The sequence below is a fragment of the Notolabrus celidotus genome, chromosome 2 (assembly GCF_009762535.1).
Source record: "Notolabrus celidotus isolate fNotCel1 chromosome 2, fNotCel1.pri, whole genome shotgun sequence".
Taxonomy (NCBI): Eukaryota; Metazoa; Chordata; class Actinopteri; order Labriformes; family Labridae; genus Notolabrus; species Notolabrus celidotus.
Genome location: NC_048273.1, coordinates 11,702,279 through 11,722,126, shown reverse-complemented (window position 1 = coordinate 11,722,126; position 19,848 = coordinate 11,702,279). Strand labels below are relative to the sequence as shown.

General features: G+C 38.2%; 1 protein-coding gene across 2 annotated transcripts in view; it reads left to right on the top strand.

Moving 5' to 3' along the window:
* st3gal3a (ST3 beta-galactoside alpha-2,3-sialyltransferase 3a) overlaps positions 1-19,848 on the top strand; it is a 44,740-nt gene that overhangs the window by 11,222 nt on the left and 13,670 nt on the right. For both annotated transcript variants that reach the window (XM_034705043.1, XM_034705051.1), the window contains exons 3-8: positions 5,948-5,990; positions 6,214-6,306; positions 12,975-13,069; positions 13,969-14,032; positions 17,870-17,965; positions 19,130-19,316. In XM_034705043.1, coding sequence (XP_034560934.1) covers positions 5,948-5,990; positions 6,214-6,306; positions 12,975-13,069; positions 13,969-14,032; positions 17,870-17,965; positions 19,130-19,316 — 578 coding nt within the window. The remainder of the gene's footprint in view (positions 1-5,947; positions 5,991-6,213; positions 6,307-12,974; positions 13,070-13,968; positions 14,033-17,869; positions 17,966-19,129; positions 19,317-19,848) is intronic.

The following is a 19,848-nucleotide window of genomic DNA, read 5'->3' as shown; positions in this document are numbered from 1 at the left end:
GGTTTAATTTGGATGCAGCTTAACTACCTGTTGGATGTAGCTCTTTTCAACTCTCTGACGCACACAGAGAGCAAAGGATCAAGAGGGAGTCAGAACATTCGGCATCAATGAGATCCTTTCTCCTCTGGAACCTGATTTTGATGAAAGCTTGTTTCAAAATATTACCTCCAAGGTTCATTTTAAGCTAAATGAGACCTAATCAGTCAGAGTCACACATATCAGGTGCACATCATACAGAGTGCCATTTCTTTTACTTTCAAATTTCCCCTGCATGTTTTAAAATTGAAACAGTAACATCAGAAGACACTCAGCTGATTTTGAGGAACCCTGACTGCCGAGGCCTCGTATTAAACACAGCTTAACCTCCAACTGAACACGTACTTTTGATTTTGTCCTGTTGAAGGTACCAGAGGGAACATTTGGCGAAATTGAGTTATCAGATTCTAGATGGAAATGCTCCCATTCATGACATTCCCTTCTAGAACAAGAGGTTCTGTAATGCATGACAAGTAGGATCCTCCATTTCTCAGGTTTTACTACCAAAAACTCTTATTAGTACAACGTCTTTTGCCCACAACAACCACTCCTCCTCATCTTTTAGTGTGTTTTTGAAGGCCAACCTATTAAATGCAAAATTCTCTATGGCCCTTACTATTTTGTTTGTTTTGTGCTACTTTAGAAAAAAGGTAGTGTTAGATGGCGGCCTCTGTGAAAGACAACCTGCTCCTTATGCGGGTATGATGGGCTCAATCTAATTAGGCTTACTAATTTAAACATACCTATGAATATTATATTCAGTTGCCTTTAATTTCATGTGAGCAAATTAGTAAACTATTAGGCTTAATTTGAAAAAAGTGAGTGAATTATTTTATTGTTAAATGGTTAGATTATAGTTATGCATTATAAGTGTCTTCCTTTTTTTTGAAAGACCTAAATGAAAATGTTTTTGCAGTTCATCTGTTCCACCTCATAAAAAGATGAGGTCTAAGCATTGTTTATAAAGGTCTATTCAGCATTAAGACAACTGAGTGTTCTGTGATGTGTAAGAACAGCCATTTATGTAACTTTTTACCAGGTGGGGGAGCCAGTCCATTTATATTGGAACATAATGTTACATCACTGCTTCCATGCTTTATCTTCAGTGTTTTTCTTCAGAATAAAAGCATTAGATGTTAATCATTTTGGCTCATAGCTTATCTTAAGCAAAGTTGTCTATTTTGTGAGTATTTCTTGTTTTGTAAAAGGCTCCAATAAAGCATTTAAGTCACACTGAGTTACTGATACTGATGTGAGCCAACAAACGTGCTGGTCACATTTCATTCAAAAACCAAGCCAATAGATGCTTAGAAAATGAAAATGAAAACCATTTGTAAGTATTTTTTGTACCAGAACACAAACCTTATTTTATCCAATTTACCACAAATCATAAAAAGTCTGTGCCTTTTAATCAATGCAAAATGAGCAGAGTGAGAGGGCGCTCAATAATTTCTACTTTTCCCCATAAAAAACAAGTTTTTATTGTTTTACACTGATGTAGTCCCTCTTTTTCCTATAAAAAAATATACCATTGGCATTTTTTGGACTGTTTACTTAATCTATTTTTTTTATCTTATGACATTTTGTCCCACTGATGTCAGTCAAGAGTTGAGGTTGATTTTATAGTTAACTGATCATAAGCATAGCTCTAAGTGGAAAAGATTGTACCACAACCACATGTCACAGGGTTGTTAGGAGTAAATATCCTCAAAGAAATGAGTGAACCACACAATGCATGCTTTTTTCACTCAACCTCACAGTTAGGGATGAGTATTGGCAAGAACCTCACGATACGATACGCATCACGATACTTGGGTCACGATACAATAGTATCACGATATATCACGATATCACAATATTGGGATATATTGCGATATTTTACACAGTTAACTAAGAACAAAATAGAGATGGTGTATATAAATCACACAATATTACTCAAAATTGAAAGGACAAATTAAGTCAAAACTATTTGATTGAAAACAACCTTTCCATTTTATTGTTTTTGAAATACTGAAGTCGTATTGTAGTTCCAACTTGGCTGAAATGTGATTTTTTTTATTTTTTACAAAAAGTCGATATCAAGAGTTGAAATATCAATATTTGTTCACACCTCTTCTCACAATCCTCAAATATCTAATTTGTCGTTTAACTTAGTCTGCTGCTGCACAAAAAAAACAAACCAACAAATACATAAATAACACTTAGCAGATAAAATTGCTTTTGTACCTCAGGCACATCAGCATTTGCTAGCAATTTAGGATTGAGATATGGTTGGATTGGAAGTCTGTGTACTGCTTGCTGAAGATGAAGACTTCACTCACATTCATAAAAGCATTGGTAAAATGGGGCTGGAGAAAAGCTGAGCCTGATTAGAAAATCATGTGTTGAATATAGCCAAGTGAATACTTGTTATTTGGTGCACTTAAGTTTTCTCTGACTTTGTAAACTTCTGGCTGCCAGAAAATAGAATGTGCCAAACTATTCATCTGTGGATTTATCTCTCCAAACTCTCCTTGTAAGAGCCTGTTTTGACTTTGTTAGTTGTGTGACTTCTATACGTTATCAAGCAGTCATGTCATGGTGGTGGCCATATTCTTCCATCTGCTTTGAAATGGGTCATTCAAACTAAAGACAGACTGATTAATTGATGGGGCTGATTAATGGCATTGAGAAATATTCGGCATTGGCTGATGCTTGCACTCACGATAATGTCTGTGGACACTGCAGGCAACCTCATCAAGTGAGCCTACTGTCCAGTAATGTAAATGTCCCCTTAAACTATAACACATTTTCCGATCCTAAATGATAGCATTTAAAATCATTGTTATTCCAAAGCATGGTACTGGCTAAGAAAACCATGTACATTAAAAAACAACAAAAATGGGATACTAGTATTATATAACGGCAATCAGCCACCCTGCTCTATAATTATCAGTATTTGCATCGGCTGTTGACAAACCAATATCGGTCCACCCCTTATCCAAACTACACAGACATACACTGATATGTTGAAGTCAGACATTTCTTAAATTACTCACAAAATTCAGTGTATAGCTGAAAACTTGGCATTTACTTTTGATAACTAAGGGGCCAATGCATAAGACAGATTTCAAATTCAGTAAGATTTTAAAAGGTTTATTTTTATCTAATGGCTTGATGCAAGGGGGGAGGTTGAGGAACACAACAGGTGAGCTTGACAGCATCTTGGAAAACTCCTGGGTCACTCCTGTTTTTTTGTGACGTGTTAAAAAAGAAATAGCAGTTACAGTGTAAAGTGTGAGGACAATAAACCACTTTCCTTTTTATTATTTCATCTTTTTCCTACACTTTTTATCCCCAATCGATATTTTGAATGGGTAAAATTGAAGTAAGACAGAGTGTACACTTTGGATTTTACAACTAACATGAAAGGACAGCTTAAGCTAATCATGCAGAATTGTAAGAAGAAACCATTTCTGGGTAAAAGCATTGTAATAAATTGTAATAGAAAGTTATGCATAAAGTGTATTAAGTGTATAAATTGTATTCTACTTCTTAGTTAAAAAAATGTTGCTGTAACACTTTTCCCTGCCAAAAAAAAAAGACAGAGTAAAATGATGCATCATCTGGTTGTAATCTGCTGTTAAACTAAGCAATCTTTACATGTGGTTTCTATTTTGCTGTCAGTGTCTAATGATAAATACAGTAGAAGACCCATTATAGTCTACCCATCTCATCTTACTTTTTATAATCAAGTTGTTCAAATTGAGGCTGACAGAAATAGAGGAAGTGGTCAAAGGATGGCTGAGAGCCAAAACCAATCTCATGACTTCTAGAAAAATGCAATGTTGAAAAATCTTTACAACCAAGTATTGAAAAAAGAAAATAGTGAAAACTGTTGAGAATGTGGTAACCACTAAGGTAAATTAATGTTTTTGTGAATGGAATGAACTAGTTCTAAAAGCTTGTGTTGGGAAATTTTGGTTTGTGTTGATTTTGGTACCCCTTGTGGACAAAATGGTTCCTTTCTCCTCAGTTATCCTGTACACGTGTAAGATGGTTGTGGGGGGGTTTTAGACAAAAAGTTCCATTGTACTTTATTTTATCAATAAACTGAATCTCTCATTCAGAATATTTGTGATGGAAAAGGCTGTTTCTGCAGCATGCAGTTGATCACTCCGTGTGACACCTCATCCCCTCCAGGAATCGATTTAGTCTTTAAGAATAACTTTCAAAAAACAGCCACTCTTTATGTTGTTGGTACCAAGCTTTTATAAAGACACATCAATATTGATCTCAGTCTGTTTGAGAAACAAATAAGAAATCCTCAGTGGCCAATGGTTCTTTCTTTTGGGCATCACTGGTTCATATTTAGTTTCACTTTGTACTTTCTGACATTTAGATGTAGTCATTGCTGCACAAATGTGGATGGTTTAAGATATTGTTGTATAATCACAGAAATCTGATCCAGACAAAAATTGTTTCAGTATTCAGTGTAGGGATGACCACAATTAATCGATTATCGATTAATTGATTGTTAAGAAATTACTCGAAACACACATTTTTGTTATCAATTTTCCGTCACGTGGAACAAACATCACGTGGTCTCATATTACACTCAGCTATCAGGGAGGTGTTTTAAGTTCAAAGCATGTTTCGATGTGAATCAGTTGTTAAAGGTGTTGCGCACAGCGGAGACGCTCAACTGGCGGCTGCGGCTGTGCGTCAGGTCTCCACGTGCGCTTTTTAAAAGAGGATCAATACAAAACTGCTGCCAACAACAACACGGACACAAAGGTTGACAGCTTTAAACAGGATATTTCCCACCTTTGGATACAAAGGCAACAGACAGGTGGGAACGGTCTGAGCTTATCTCCAGCGGGACTGATTATGACCCGGTTGCGCTCCTGGCTGACACCTGACCGAATACACATGTTTATTTTTCTCAATAAGAACGAGTAGACAAGAAACTGGACACTGTGAGTCTGAAGTACTTTTCTGTTAGTATTATAAGCCTTCACTTTATAAGATTATGTCCGCGGAGAATATTTTAATGAGCCTGATCGTTGATATTCTGCGTGTCAAACGTGTGCCCGTATTCAATACCGTAAGTTATTTGCATTTTGTTGCTGTAAAAAATAAAATTTAGGGGGAAAACAACGCATTTGGCATTGTTTTTGACGTAAGAATAATGGGTTTTTTTAATATATTAATCGATAATTGATCATTAACATTTCCAAAAATCGATCACGGAAAATACTTAAAACGTACATCCCTATTTCAGTGTTAAACTCGATTATTTTTCAAATGCAAGTGTGTGCAAATTCATGCAAATAAAATCTGTTATCTTCAAAGATAACAATTAAATGATACCTCTCACTAAAATCCTGCAAGTTATACACAAACTAAATCATTCTATGGTTCTATGAGCAGCTGTGGCCCAGTGTGTAGAGTCGGTTGTCCATCAATCTGAAGGTTTGCGGTTTGATCCCAGCTCCTGCAGTCATATGCCGAAGTGGCCTTGAACCCCAAATTGCTCCCGCTGTTGTTCAGCGGTGTGTGAATGAGATTAGTTTACTATATAGGAACCTCTACCATGCTGAGTGTATTTGGTGTGAATGTGACGAGTAGTGTAAAAGCACTTTGAGTGGTCAGAAAGACTAGTAAAGCACTATACATAAGTACAAGTCCATTTACAGTTTCCCATTTCTATGTATAGCCCTGTTTTAACTAGCAGGTTTCAACAAATCATACATTACTTATAAAATATTTCCAGATATGCTGTGTTGTACAGTCAAATGAATATTGAATGTTATTGGCACTTCTCATTGTTGACAAATAATGTTGCTTTCTCTCCACTCTTAGATTTAACTAACAGGGTTATCAGGATGACAAGTCTAAGCCCTCATTTTTTTTTCTTTACCATTTCTAGTGTACGACAAACAAGGATTCCTTGTGAAGCTGGATACTAGTCTGTGAGTATATTTCACTGTTTTTCTTTCACTTCTGACTAAGACTCATAAAACTCTTCTTTGGGGTGACTTGAGTTATTCAACTTCAGTGAAAGCAAAGGTTTATGTGACAGAAGGGTTTTATTGTTGCTAACATCAGTTGCAATATTCGTCTAATTTGCAATGTTTAAATCATTTTTATTTCTAAACATTTTAAAATGTGCCTTTTATTTCACCATGTCCCCAGGCCTTTGGAGCTTATGTACAAATACGGCAATCTCAGTGAAGGAGCCTGTAAGCCTGGCTATGCATCTGCAAAGATGACTGCCATTTATCCAAAGTAAGTCAACTTAACTTCTGTTTTTATATGCTTAAAGTAAGCTTGTAGCATTTTAGACACCCTTCATGACTGCCAGAGACATGTGAATGTTGTGAAACTGGTGCAAGCATGGCTGTCAACTCAAGCAATCACAGGTTCATCCCATTTGGTGATAAGTTAGATGTATTCTCCTGTCGAGTTTGGTAACTGGTTAGCATTTTTTCAAGATGATTTTTGGGGCTTTTTGAGCTTGAAATGTGGGGAGAGAGAGGGCAAATGGAATGCACCAAATAATGTATGGACTGGAAATCAATCCTATGACCAGGGTATGCTGTATGCTGGTGTGCCTGCTCTATTAACTGAGCTAAACCAGTGCTCCACATCTATGAGCTCTGCTGTCAAAACTGGCTTCATAGCAAGATCCCTCCATAGCACCACTTTCTGTTTGGTGCTGCAATTCAGTGAAGCTGAAGTGCCAACACTATGAGGTTTAAATGTAAACATGACTCCAGTCAAAACTTTGGTTAACACATTAGAAGTCATAGAAGTGGTGCGCTGGTTTAGCTTAGTAGCGTGCGCCCAATGTACAGAGTCTATAGTCCTCACACTGGTCGTAGGATCAATTCCTTGTCCCAACATGATTTGGTGCATATCACCCCCCTTCAAAAACGTATCTTAAAAGTCATAGATGTAAAACTAGGCAAATGATTTGATGTGTTGCAGAGTGAATCACAGCCAGCTTATTACATTGACAGGCAGAAATTCCTTATAGAAGTTCAGGTTCAATAATGATGTGATCCATCTGTCCAAACTACATCTTTATTTTAATATTGAAGCTTCTGGTATTGTCACTTTGAAGGCAAGCACTGCAAGACCATCTCAAAGTCAAACTGTGGTACTATTCGAGAAGCTAAATTATCTTTAATTAATTTAATTACTGTGCAGATATATCTTTGTTCTTGTATACTTTTTGCATACTTTGCTTACTAATACAAAGAAAGTGTCCATGTTTTAAAATTTAACTTCACTTTGCCAGTGTGCACTTAACTCAACATTTAAAGTTACACAGTGGTCCCCAAGTTGTTTAAAAGTGTGTCCTGGTTTAATAATAACTTGTCATTACCTCTCAAGATTGCAAAAGAAGAGTTTTCAATCAATGAATCTTTATTTATAAAGTGCCAAATCACAACAAAAGTTATCTCAAGACACTTTTACCAACATGGCAGGTCTAGACCATACTCTATTTTAAATGATTAACAAAGACCCAACATGAAGACAGGATACGATCCAGTTCCTTCTTATCTCTTACCTTACTTCCTTCTTATCTCATCTTAATCCAACATAAGCATTGCACCTCGCAGTATTTAGCTAGTTACAGCGGAAAGGAAAAACATCCTTTTAACAGGCAGAAACCTCAAACAGAACCAGACTCATGTTAGACAGCCATCTGCCTCGACCCAGTTGGGGTTGGAAAGAGGGATAGAGGAGATGAGAGAGCGAGAGAGCGAGAGAGAGAGAGAGAGGGAGAGAGAGAGAGAGAGAGAGAGAGAGAGAGAGAGAGAGAGAGGCAGAGTGAGAGAGTGAGAGAGAGAGAGAGAGCGAGAGAGGGGGAGAGAGCGAGAGAGCGCGGGAGAGAGAGAGAGAGAGAGAGAGGCTTGTCTGTCTTTTGCTACTGTAGAAACATGGCGGTGCAAGCTAGCAGCCTCTGTGGAAGGGGACCACTCTTATGTAGATAGAAGGCTCAGTCTTTGTTCACAAAAAACATCATCTTTTATATTCAGGTGATTAAACACTAATTCAAACAAACTTATAAATTCTGTAATCCATTTTTACTAGTCTGTTCTGCTAAATGCCGCTTAATACTACACACTGCATCTTTAAGCATGATGCATAAGTTACAAGAGAAGAACATAATTTGTTATGTTTTATATTTACATCAACACTGCAAAACATCTATAGCTGTAAGGGTTTCTCAATGAACCACTTAGATCACCAACAGCATGCCTACAATCTCAACGTATTCTCAGTAAAACAGTCCTATTTTCATAGAGCTTTCTAAGCTCAGAGTGGTATGTACTGTAGAGGGAAGATCCCATTTCTGCTACTGCATTATTTAGGACTAAAGAAGTCCCAACAGTGAGAAAGCCCTTTGACTGCTTTTTCTTTGAGAACTGTGTGTCAAATGAATCAAAAGATGCAATGGTCAGAGTGGGCCCATATGTTGTGAGAATCTATTTTTGTGCTCCTCTGTTCCGTAGTTGTCCCAGTGCGTGAGAAAACCTCCGGCCAGTTCACTTACCCACTTACTTAGCCCCAGAAACACGCAACCCTCGAACACACCAGGGCCTCGAGACGGCAGTATTAATGAAGTGTGTTCTCAGAGTCCAGATTGTAACCTGTTAAAACAACACAGGAGCATTTCCTCTGGAGGAAAGAGTGGTAAAATGCCCAGGGCATCCTTGACCCATTAACTCCCGTCTTTACTCAGTTGTTTCCTCTCGAGCAACTTAGAGCAGGTACCACAAAGCTAATGACCATGTACTTTGAAACTAACATGGACTGAAGCAAGAGAAAGAGAAGAATAGTAGGCAGTGTGATGTAGGACAGGTCTACACAATGTTTCTCCCGCAATCCTTTGTATACAATAAAGCAGCCAAGAGTAAAAGACCTTAACTAGACTGTAGTGACTAACAGAGGACACTGTTTCCAACAGTTTTAATTTATGTTGCTAAATACCTCTGCGTCGTCAGTCAGGCTGTAGACACACATGCTGCTAAATATAAGTAACATAAGTATATGTGTCAATAAGCAGTAACATTATTGATATTAGCTTCATTAAAAGCCCAATTTCTGAATTCCTCCAGGCACACTGGTTGAAATGTTGCATGGATTTGGCCAAATTCTACCGAATTCTATCTGGTCATGGCACCAGAGTTGATCGGTTTCTATTCTAGTCAATTTGTTAACTCTCACTGGATTGCGTTCTGGCTGCGTCTCTGATCCGGCATGCCAGAGCCCTCCGGATCAGATATGCAAGACTTCTATTTTTGCCAGATGCCAGAGCACGATGCATAAATCCCAACAGAGAAGATCGAGCAGGAATTCAGGCATCAAAACAAAATAAAAACACTGTGTTATCGCCAGATCGTTTTTCACTTAACTACAACAACAAACTGTCATAATGAGCGGAGCCAGGTCTGGAGTCAAAAGGTCAGAGGTTTTCAGAGGCCAATAAAGACTACATGGATGAGGAGAGGAGTCGGATATTCATTAATGCAGTAATTACTGCAGGAAACCACGGTCACATGACTCCAGCTGTCTGGTGGTCCTGCTCCGTGCTCCGTTCTGAAAACGCAACCAGTGGGTGTTGACGGATGAGAGAGCACGGAGCTGGTCCACAGGGGATTAGAGACGGAACGGACATGGATCTGGTAGAAGTCCTGGGTGGAGGTAGGAAAGCAGAAGAGAAGATGACAGAGTAGAGTTATGAGAGATGATAGTTGGACAATTTGTTTTGTTTTGCTTTGAATAAAACCTTTATTTGATGTTATCAAATGCATGATTAACAGAAGGTGGTCATTGCCAGGTGGGATGGTCTGACAAAGCGGGCTTGGCCACTTGATTGTCCTGTGCTACTGATAGCAAAACTCTCACCTTGACAACCTACGTGTGAGGCAAGGCTGCTCATAACTCCAGATGTTTCGACTAAAACATGTTCTACTTTGTTAATGTGACTCCTGTTTTATTTCTTTTCCATCTTAAACTGTAGAAATGTATTTATTTTGCAAAAATTGTTTCCATTAGCTCGTTCCTCCAGACTTGCAAACCACAGCACACAAATCACAGCACTATCACTGCTGGTTGGGTTTACTTCTTCTGTGTCATTTGAAGTCAAGCTGGATAAATACCTCAACACACACAATAAGACACTTACTGTACAAATTGGAGGCTAAGAGGCAAGATGCATCATTAGGCGCTGATTTCTTAGCTGTGTTTCAGTGTTTTCCGGAACATTTTTCTTTCACTTATTCTGTATGCTTTCCAACAGTCACTGATTAGCAGCTGTTCTGTTTTGCCAAATCACAGCTAATTTGCGGTTCATTATGTGATACTGCACATGAAAAGAAACAGGTTGCCAAAGCTGCAGGGGTTGACTCGGTTAAAGAAACACTTTTACCTCACATTGCTCCAGTTCTTCTACTGAAAGTTCCTGTTCATGTAAGTGTTCACCCTTTGTAGGCTTTATTTTCAAAATTGAAATCTGACTATTGAAGCTCTAAATCAGAGTTATTTTTACACAAAACATTTAATGGAGAAGCTGTTAACTGGTTTTGCCAAGGATCACATTCATTTCCAAATACATTTTGAGTATTTTTTGTTTAATGGAGATATTAAATTGTGAATGTGGTTATTCCTGTCAAAAACTCTTAAGCAGTCTGCACTGGAGATATGAAAACTGTACATTTGTAGGTTGATGTTGTCATTTTGTTTTGCCTATTGTCATTGTTATAATGACATGGCTTCTTGGATGATGTACATCTTCAAAGTTTGTCAAAAATAAATAAAAGTTTGTCACAAGAAAAAAATCCTAGGTACCCAGCACACATTTTCTGTATTAGTTTCTTACCATTTTCTGACATTTTCCAGCTAATTTTGAGTCTCAAGTGTCATAAGGGATGTCAGGGTGGTCAGTGGAAGTCCAAGGACACTGATTGGCTACATGGTGAATTTTGTTAGTTGGATTAAATAATTTTTATTTTTCATCACTTTTCATATTTTTTTTTAAATGCATATGAACCAAGCGGCAAACTCCGGTCTCAAACGATGAAGCCAATGCGGAAGTGATATAAACTGCAATACATCGAAAATCCGCTTGAGGCTGGCTGCAGAAACACCGGAAACCACATAGATATGAATGGGAAAAAGACGATCTTTGCAGCATTAATAAACATGTTTACAGCCGGGTTCAAAAAACGGCTTCGCCCTACAACGCTAATCTCTCTAATGGCACACACTGTACGGGGGTGAATTTTTTTCTAACGTGATTGTTAAGAAGATATTAAGATTATGAGTTTTGCCCAAATAAGGACATGACTGACGTGACTCCCGGTCGGGAACACACAGCCATTGCTAAGAGACTCACACTATGTCACACTCTGCCTAGTTGAGTTCCGCATTACCAATATGGCTGCTGCCGTCGATTTGCTTCAAAACAGCTCTCAGGAACAGATGGGTGACGTCACGGATACTACGTCCATATTTTATACAGTCTATGATATGAACTTACATTAACACATGTCCAAATGTACTTAAACAAGAAGCTTAATTGTGTTGCCATTCATTACATCCTAATCCCCCAAAGTGAAGACAGATGCTTAGATTTAATGGAGCATAACCCATTAAATGCTCTGGAGCAAAAAATAAGAATACACTCAGCAGTATACACTCAACCCTAAAAGTTTGGATTAGATTTGTATGCAATATTGAGCATGCTGTTATTGTTAATGTGCTTTGGACAGGGTTCATGTAGAATAAATTGATTTCATGTTGCACATTATGATATTTTTTAGAAACACTACATACACTTAAATATCTCTGTAATGTTACTGCTGCAGTACACATGGTTTAAAGATATACACACACTAATGCTGGACACACAACAATTAAATTTTTTAACTAGCATTGTCCAACTACTTCTTCCTAAAAGCTAAACTTTACTATTTTTGTGTTTCTAAAGCTTTTATGTCCATTTAGAATGTGTGACTATGAGATTTATATGCTTTGTCCAGGTAAAGGAGAAAATATGATGAGGGTACTAGTCAGTAGCCGTATTTCAGACATGCACAAAACTCCTGAAAATGTACCAAAACGTTCAGGGTGAGCTGCTTGATTGAACACGAACTGCCAACATTTTCACCCTGACTTGATACAGAATTTTTCCTGCCAGCCCCCTAGTGAAATTTCACCCCTACCGGCCAATTTCCACCGGATCCGTGTCAGGTCCGTCTCCGATCCATCACATCATCGGAGTCGATAGGATTCTATTGAAGTCAATGTGTTAACTTCCACTGGATCTGCTCTGCTCTGATCCCGATGCTGGAGCACGACACATAAATCTCAGAGTAGATCGAGGGAGACAGTTAGTCAGGCACTAAAATTAAATTAAAACATCTGGTTAATCAGGTCAGAGGTTTTCAGAGGCCAATAAAGATAACATGAATGAGGATAATCGTTAATGCTGTAATTACGGTGGGAAAACCTTTGTCACATGACTCCGGCTGTCTGTTGGTCCTGCTCAAGCAGTATGCCTGAACATTTTTTGCAGTGCATCTGTGTGAAAGGGGTTAATGTCTTGATTGCTTGCCTAATTCTCTGAAACCACGTTCAGTTCTCTTAAACAAGGCACCCAAAACTCTGCTGTCATGGCCTCTTGGTGGCCAGGACATCAGAACGGTGTGAACAGTACAGCCATGCCCTCTCCCTCACACTTGTCTGTGGTTTGTTTTGGTGTTGGTATGTTCAGACAGACTGGATTAGCTGGAAACATGATGCTCTAAATCCTCTTAAGTCCTCTACCATTAATCAGTACATCTAGTTCAGGGCCATATGGGTCCCAGGCAGATAAATCATTGATAAAACTCATGTCTTCATTTGTACTTGTTTTAACTTGCTTTATTTTGTATCATCAGGTTCGCCCAACTGCAGCCCATGTTCCTCGATCCAAATTACAAGCGGTACTCCAAGATTTGCGATTATTCACCTCCGTTTGGTGTAAAATCACAAGGTATGATTTACATTTTTTGTCTTTGTTATTAAAGAAATTGTGAAGGATTGTTGATACCAAAAGGGCAGAGATTCAAAATTAAACATTGAAGAGTGGTGTGTGTTTCCTCATTCTAGTGTTAGATGTACAGTTCACCCAGTGCTTCTTCCTCGGTACAAACAACCCTCTAACTGCAGCTGGTAAAACCCTCGAGCAAAAGTTGATAGTTCAAGTGAGAAATTGGAAGACTTATGGATGATTTTGTATTGATTCAAACCTTGTAGACCTGTAGACGGATCAAATACTTCACTGAACCAACACCTGTTTATTCTCTGTTTTAGTTTTTGATTCACAGTGATCAATTTATTTTGTTTCTAAGTGATCATCGTTATTGGTTCAACAGAAATATTAGCTTGTGCTCTGTTGGGCATTGAAAGGTGATCAGCAGAGACAGTCTTCCATCACAGCCATTGCATCAGTGAGCATGTTCTACAGGTTTTCACAGAGATAAAGGTCACCAAAAAAATGTTCACTTTAGTTTTTCTGATCAGGTGTCTGTTTCAGTGTGTTTAAAGCTAACTGTGACTGAATATTAGCCTTAATTATACATTACTATGGCACAACCTCTCTTTTTCAGTTGTCTCTTTGTTTAGAAATATGAGCAGTTTCCTCAGCTGACCATTTTTTCATGCACCCCCTGAACAGTGTCACGTCTGTATTCTTTCCTCTAAGAAGACAGTGGAGTGTCTATGGGGCACTACCAGTATTTGCCACCAACCACAATTATTTATATAATATTTGAGTAGGAATGCATGTCAGCCCACCCAGATGCTGGCATCCAGTACAGGAAATGTTGTATGCTTCATTCATTCACTCATTCATTCATTGTTCTCTCTCTCTGTCTCTGTCTTACCTTACAGAGAAGATTATAGATATTCTTCTCTCAGCCACCAAGAGCTACAGCCTCGGGGAAGATCTTGACAAGTAAGTTAATGCACAATATCCCCATGTCCATTTTAATAATTTATTTTCATTCTGTTAGTCATCTGACTTTTAAAAGTACAGTGTGAAGAAATGGGAATATTTAGCAATATCTAGCAGTCAGATTCTAGACTGAAACACTGCCCTGCTCACTAGTTCCAGAAGCGACAGTGACCTTCGAAGGCAGTAAGCTGCTGTAATATGTGAGGAGAATCTTCCTCGGTTTGTCAAGTTTTTACCATCAAAAACAAAAGTGAACAAAATCAATCATCCATCCATCCATCCATTATCTTGACCGCTTATCGGGCGGAAGGCATGGTACACCCTGGACAGGTCGCCAACCTATCACAGGGCTAACACAGAGAGACAGACAACCATTCATGCACACACTCACACCTACGGGGCAATTTAGAGTGATCAATCAAACTGAGCATGCTTTTGGATTGTGGGAGGAAGCCGGAGAACCCGGAGAGAACCCACGCATGCACGGGGAGAACATGCAAACTCCAATCAACAAAATCAATCAATCAATCTTTATTTGTATGGCCCCAAATCACAACAAACGTTATCTCGAGACGCTTTTACAAACATAGCAGGTCTAGACCTTACTCTGTGTTAAATTATTAACAACACATCAAGACAGGATAAGATCCAGTCCCCTCTTACTGACAGGACTCAATCTTATCTCATCTTAATCCACCATGAGCATTGCACCCCGCAGTATTAAGCTAGTTACAGCAGCAAGGAAAAACTTGCTTTTAACAGGCAGAAACCTCGAGCAGAACCAGACTCATGTTAGACAGCCACCGAGTTGGAGTTGGAAAGAGGGATAGAGGAGAATAAGAGATAGAGAAAGAGAGGCAGATGATAATTATGAAATGGATATTAGTAGTAGTAGTAGTTGTTGTTGCCGCTGGAGTCTGGAATGTCCACAGCAGAAGGACGTCTACGGCAGTGGCTCAGAGGAACAAAAACAAAAAGATTTTTATATTCAGGTGAATTTAGAATTACTTCAGAATTTCAGAGTTAATTTCTACCAAGTCTGTTTTATTAAGTGCTGCTAAATCCTACACACTGTACCCTTTTACAACAGAAATATTGAAAAAATACTCCTGAAAAATGCCTTCAAATCTTGTTCATCGTTTGATGCTCTTGGGCTTTAAATGCTTAATTTAGGGAGGAGGGGAACTAATTATCAAAGGCAAGCATCTCTGGATCTATTCTTAGTGCAATGTTCTCACCCATGGTGTAACACATCAGCTTATAGATGTATTACAAGTGAAAGTTTTTCTTCTAAAAATGCACAGACTTGTCACATCTTAAAATGTCAGAATATGCTTTAGTGTCACTGATAGACTGATGGCTGCACTGAAGGTTGAGATATTTACATTTTTTTGCATTTAAATATATCAAGTGACGGTCATTGTGCAGTCATGGTTGAGCCAATAGATTTCACTGTTTCATTTTCAAATAGAGAAACCTGATTGTAAGTGAGCTTTACACATACGTCTCCTAACATTAAAAAAATAAATGTCCCTGATGCTCTGGCCCCACAGAGGTTACCTCAGGTCAAACACATGACAGAATCTTTAAATTCAGTTCAACAGGTCTGTCCAGCTGAAACTCCAACACCGATAAATTGTTAAAGTATCTGTGTTGTTCATTTCCCCTCTGGCTGAAATGTTTTGTCTTTATATGGACCTCATCATTTTATAACCACACTGTGCCCTGACCCTGTTTTCAGCAGCCAGGAAAGACAATCAGAAATCTGTTTATTTTTCCACCCCGAGTTAAACAGAGCTCACGCACCACAGGACGCATGTTGTTCTGAGCCAACAAAACAACATTCCAACAAAACCTTCTCTGAAGGAAAACACATTTTCACACTTTTGCTGTCAGTAGAGGACTGTGTGCTAATTTGGCATTAAAGGTTCTCAGAACTCTAAAATATAAATGGATATAATGAGCAATACATTAAAATGGATGTGCTTTAAATAAAGCACTACCTGTTTGGTGTTGGTTGTTGTGTTACTGCTGATCAACAAACCTCTCCTGTTATATGACTCTGCTAACTGACCAGTCGCCAGTTGTTCTCCAAAAGGAAGTGAATAGCATCCCAATGAAAAACCGTCGTAGGTACATTAACCTGGGTGACACAATTTTGGATTAATTTTTCAACCAGTACATCTTTTTTTTTATTTTCTGTTTTTTTATTTTATTTTATGGCATTGTATTAAAGTTTGAACTTAATCTCACTGTTTTATAAGTAAAGAAAAGGGAAGACATACTTGAAGTTAATTTAAAGGTACAGTGTGTAAAATTAAAGGCAAAGTGTGTTGTGTTTAATGCAAGCGGCAAACTCCGGTCTCAAACAATGAAGCCAATGCGGAAGTGATATACACTGCAATACATCGAAAATCCGCTTGAGGCTGGCTGCAGAAACACCGGAAACCACATAGATATGAATGGGAAAAAGACGATCTTTGCAGCATTAATAAACATGTTTACAGCCTGGTTCAAAAAACGGCTTCGCCCTACAACGCTAATCTCTCTAATGGCACACACTGTACGGGGGGTGAATTTTTTTCTAACGTGACGGTTAAGAAGATATTAAGATTATTAGTTTTCAAGCTTAGCGGAGTACTGGAAGTTCTTCTTTCATTTTATGTCAGAGGTACTACAGGTAACATTAGTCCCATCACCTCATATTGCTATTTTTGGAATCCCTGAGGAAGGTACTAAGATAACTACCAAGCAAGTTAATGTCCTCTCTTTTGCTTCATTAATAGCCCGTCGTCGGATTCTACTTCTCTGGAAGAGTCATTCACCTCCTTCAAACACATCCTGGCTTCAGGATCTGCTATCTTTTTTAAAATTGGAAAAGATCAAATACACCATTCGTGGTTCAACAGATAAATTTTACAGGTGTTGGCAGCCTCTCATCTCTCACTTTCAAAGAATGCAATCTATTTAGCTGAAGTAAAGTCATGGCAGGATGATTATGTGTGCTCACTAGTCATCTAGGAAGAACATGTTGATGCTTGATAACATGATGTCCTTCTTTGTTTGTTTGATATTGTTATTATTTTTCTCCTTTTCTATTTATTTTTTTATTTTATTTTTTGTTAGGTGCACTCTCTGTTACTCACTTTGCATATATGTATTCATTTGCCTGTCTCTGTTTGTCATACTGCTGTTTTTAAATGTTAAAATGAATAAAATTTGGTTATAAAAAAAAAAGATTATTAGTTTTGCCCAAATAAGGACATGAATGACGTGACTCCCGGTCAGGAACACACAGCCATTGGCTAAGTGGCTCACACTACGTCACACTCTGCCTAGTTGAGTTCCGCATTACCAATATGGCTGCTGCCGTCGATTTGCTTGAAAACAGCTCTCAGGAACAGATGGGTGACGTCACGGATACTACGTCCATATTTTATACAGTCTATGGTTTTATGGTACAGTGTGTTGTTAGCATTTATCAGAACAGACTTGGTAGAAATATAATATAATATTCTTAAGTATGCTTAGATTAGTGTATAATCACCTAAATATATAAATATAATTTTTTTAGAATGAGCCTTTTATATCTACATAGGAGCGGGTCCCCTGCCCCGGAGGCCCCCATCTTGCACTGCCATGTTTCTTCAGTAATGCAGAGCATACACACTATCCACATATGTGTTTTTGTGTTAAGAGTGGCTGCAAAAAAGCAGCCGTTGAAAGAAGAAGAACAGTGTGGATGTTTTGGATGGTCTTCACACTGTACCTTTTAAGAGTGTTTGACAAGAAAAAATTAGTAGAACATCATAAATATTCATCTTCTCTGTGTTACAGCATGAATTGTAAGACATGTATCATCATGGGAAATGGAGGAATCCTTGCCAACAAATCTCTGGGACAGAGAATTAATGAATTTGACGTTGTGATCAGGTACGTAACGTCACAGGAGTACTTCATGGACATCACTCCCTTTTGCTTACAGGTTAGATTAGATGGATCCTACTAACATTGATAACATTGTACATTAAACTGATAGTGAATTAAATTGAAGTTATTTCTTATTACACAGGACTCCCTTCATGTTTTACTTTTTTGTATGCATCTGTGTTTGTACAATATATAGATATGTGTGTGAAAGCCAAAGAAGACGAGCAGTTTGTAAGATACTTAAACTGCCCTGGCTAACACCAACCATGATTTTTTTGGTCAGGGTTACATATTCTAGATGATTATTTCTTGTCTCCTGTTACTAATTTGTGTGTGATACTGTTCTGAGAAAATTAGTCTGATTATCAATCTATGAATTCAAGAACGCTTGCACTCATTAATTTCCTCTGCGTTAGTCTTCCCTTTGCAATGCAACATCATCTGTCTGTCTGTATCACACCAAATAAATTACATTTAGACCAAGCGGCAACCTCCGGTCTCAAAATATGAAGCCCATGCGGAAGTGTTATAAACTGCAATTCATCAAGAATCCTCTTGAGGCTGGCTGCAGAAACACCGGAAACCACATACACACCCATTCAAAAAAGACGATCTTTACAGCAGAAAATAAACATGTTTACAGCCTGGTTCAAAAACGGCTTCAGTCTGAAAAGCTAATTTCTCCATCGGCACACACTGTACAGGGGTTGAATTTTTTATAACGTGACAGTTCAGATGATATTAAGATTACGAGTTTTTCCCATTTAAGGACATGACTGACTTGACTGACAGGTGGGAACACTGTAGCTGTTGGCTTGGAGGCTCATAGCCCGCCTCTTTACCTCACACTAGCTCGACAGCAGTTAGGTTGAGTTCTGCATTTCCAATATGGCAGCCACCGACGATTGGCTTCAAAACAGCGCTTCAGAAACAGATGGGTGATGTCACGGATGCTACGTCCAGTCTATGATTAGACTCAAGTTTTTATTTTAGAACATCTAGGCAATATTCACCATAAATACATTGTTTCAATAACAAATCATAACAAACAACTTACAATAGCAAGGATATGAAAAAGTGATGATATGAAATCTTTCACCCCTCTTGATTGTTCTTTATTTTGAACAGTGCATTAGTGATGATTGATTATGTCACTGTATATTGCAGGTTAAATGAGGCCCCTGTGAAAGGCTTTGAGAAAGATGTTGGCTCCAAGACCACCATGAGGATCACCTATCCAGAGGGGGCCATCCAAAAGACAGACCGCTACGAGACTGATTCCCTGTTCGTCCTTTCTGCCTTTAAAGCTCTCGACTTAAAGTGGCTGAGACACATGGTCTTCAATCAGCGGCTGGTAAGGACGCTGAAAACTGTCAAATTTACCAATATACAAGGATACAAAGATGCACCTGATCGTTGGTTACATGGTCGCCAATCATCAGAAGTGTCACAAAGTGTATTGCTAGAATGTTTTCAACCTCCTATTTTATGCATACATCTTTGATTTTATTGATAAAAAACATTGAATTTGATTTGAAGTAGGGATGTCAATTTAAAGTATTCTCTGTGATCGATCTTTGGAAATGTTAATGACAATTATTGATTAATCATAAAAAAAGAAATTTTAAATGTAGACTTTTTCCATGTGAAAAACGATGCCAAATGCGTTTTTTCCCTAAGTCAAATTTTCCGAAGTGACGCATGTATATATAGCTGACAGTGTGGAATAGCTACGGATCATATTGAGGCGTGAAAATGTTAAACATACTGAACATCAACGTGTGCAGCAGGCTCAAAGTTAATCTCTGAGGACGCATAGTCATATAAAGTGAAGGCTCAGCCTACAACATACAGATTTACTGCAATAAGAGAACAGACCAGAAACA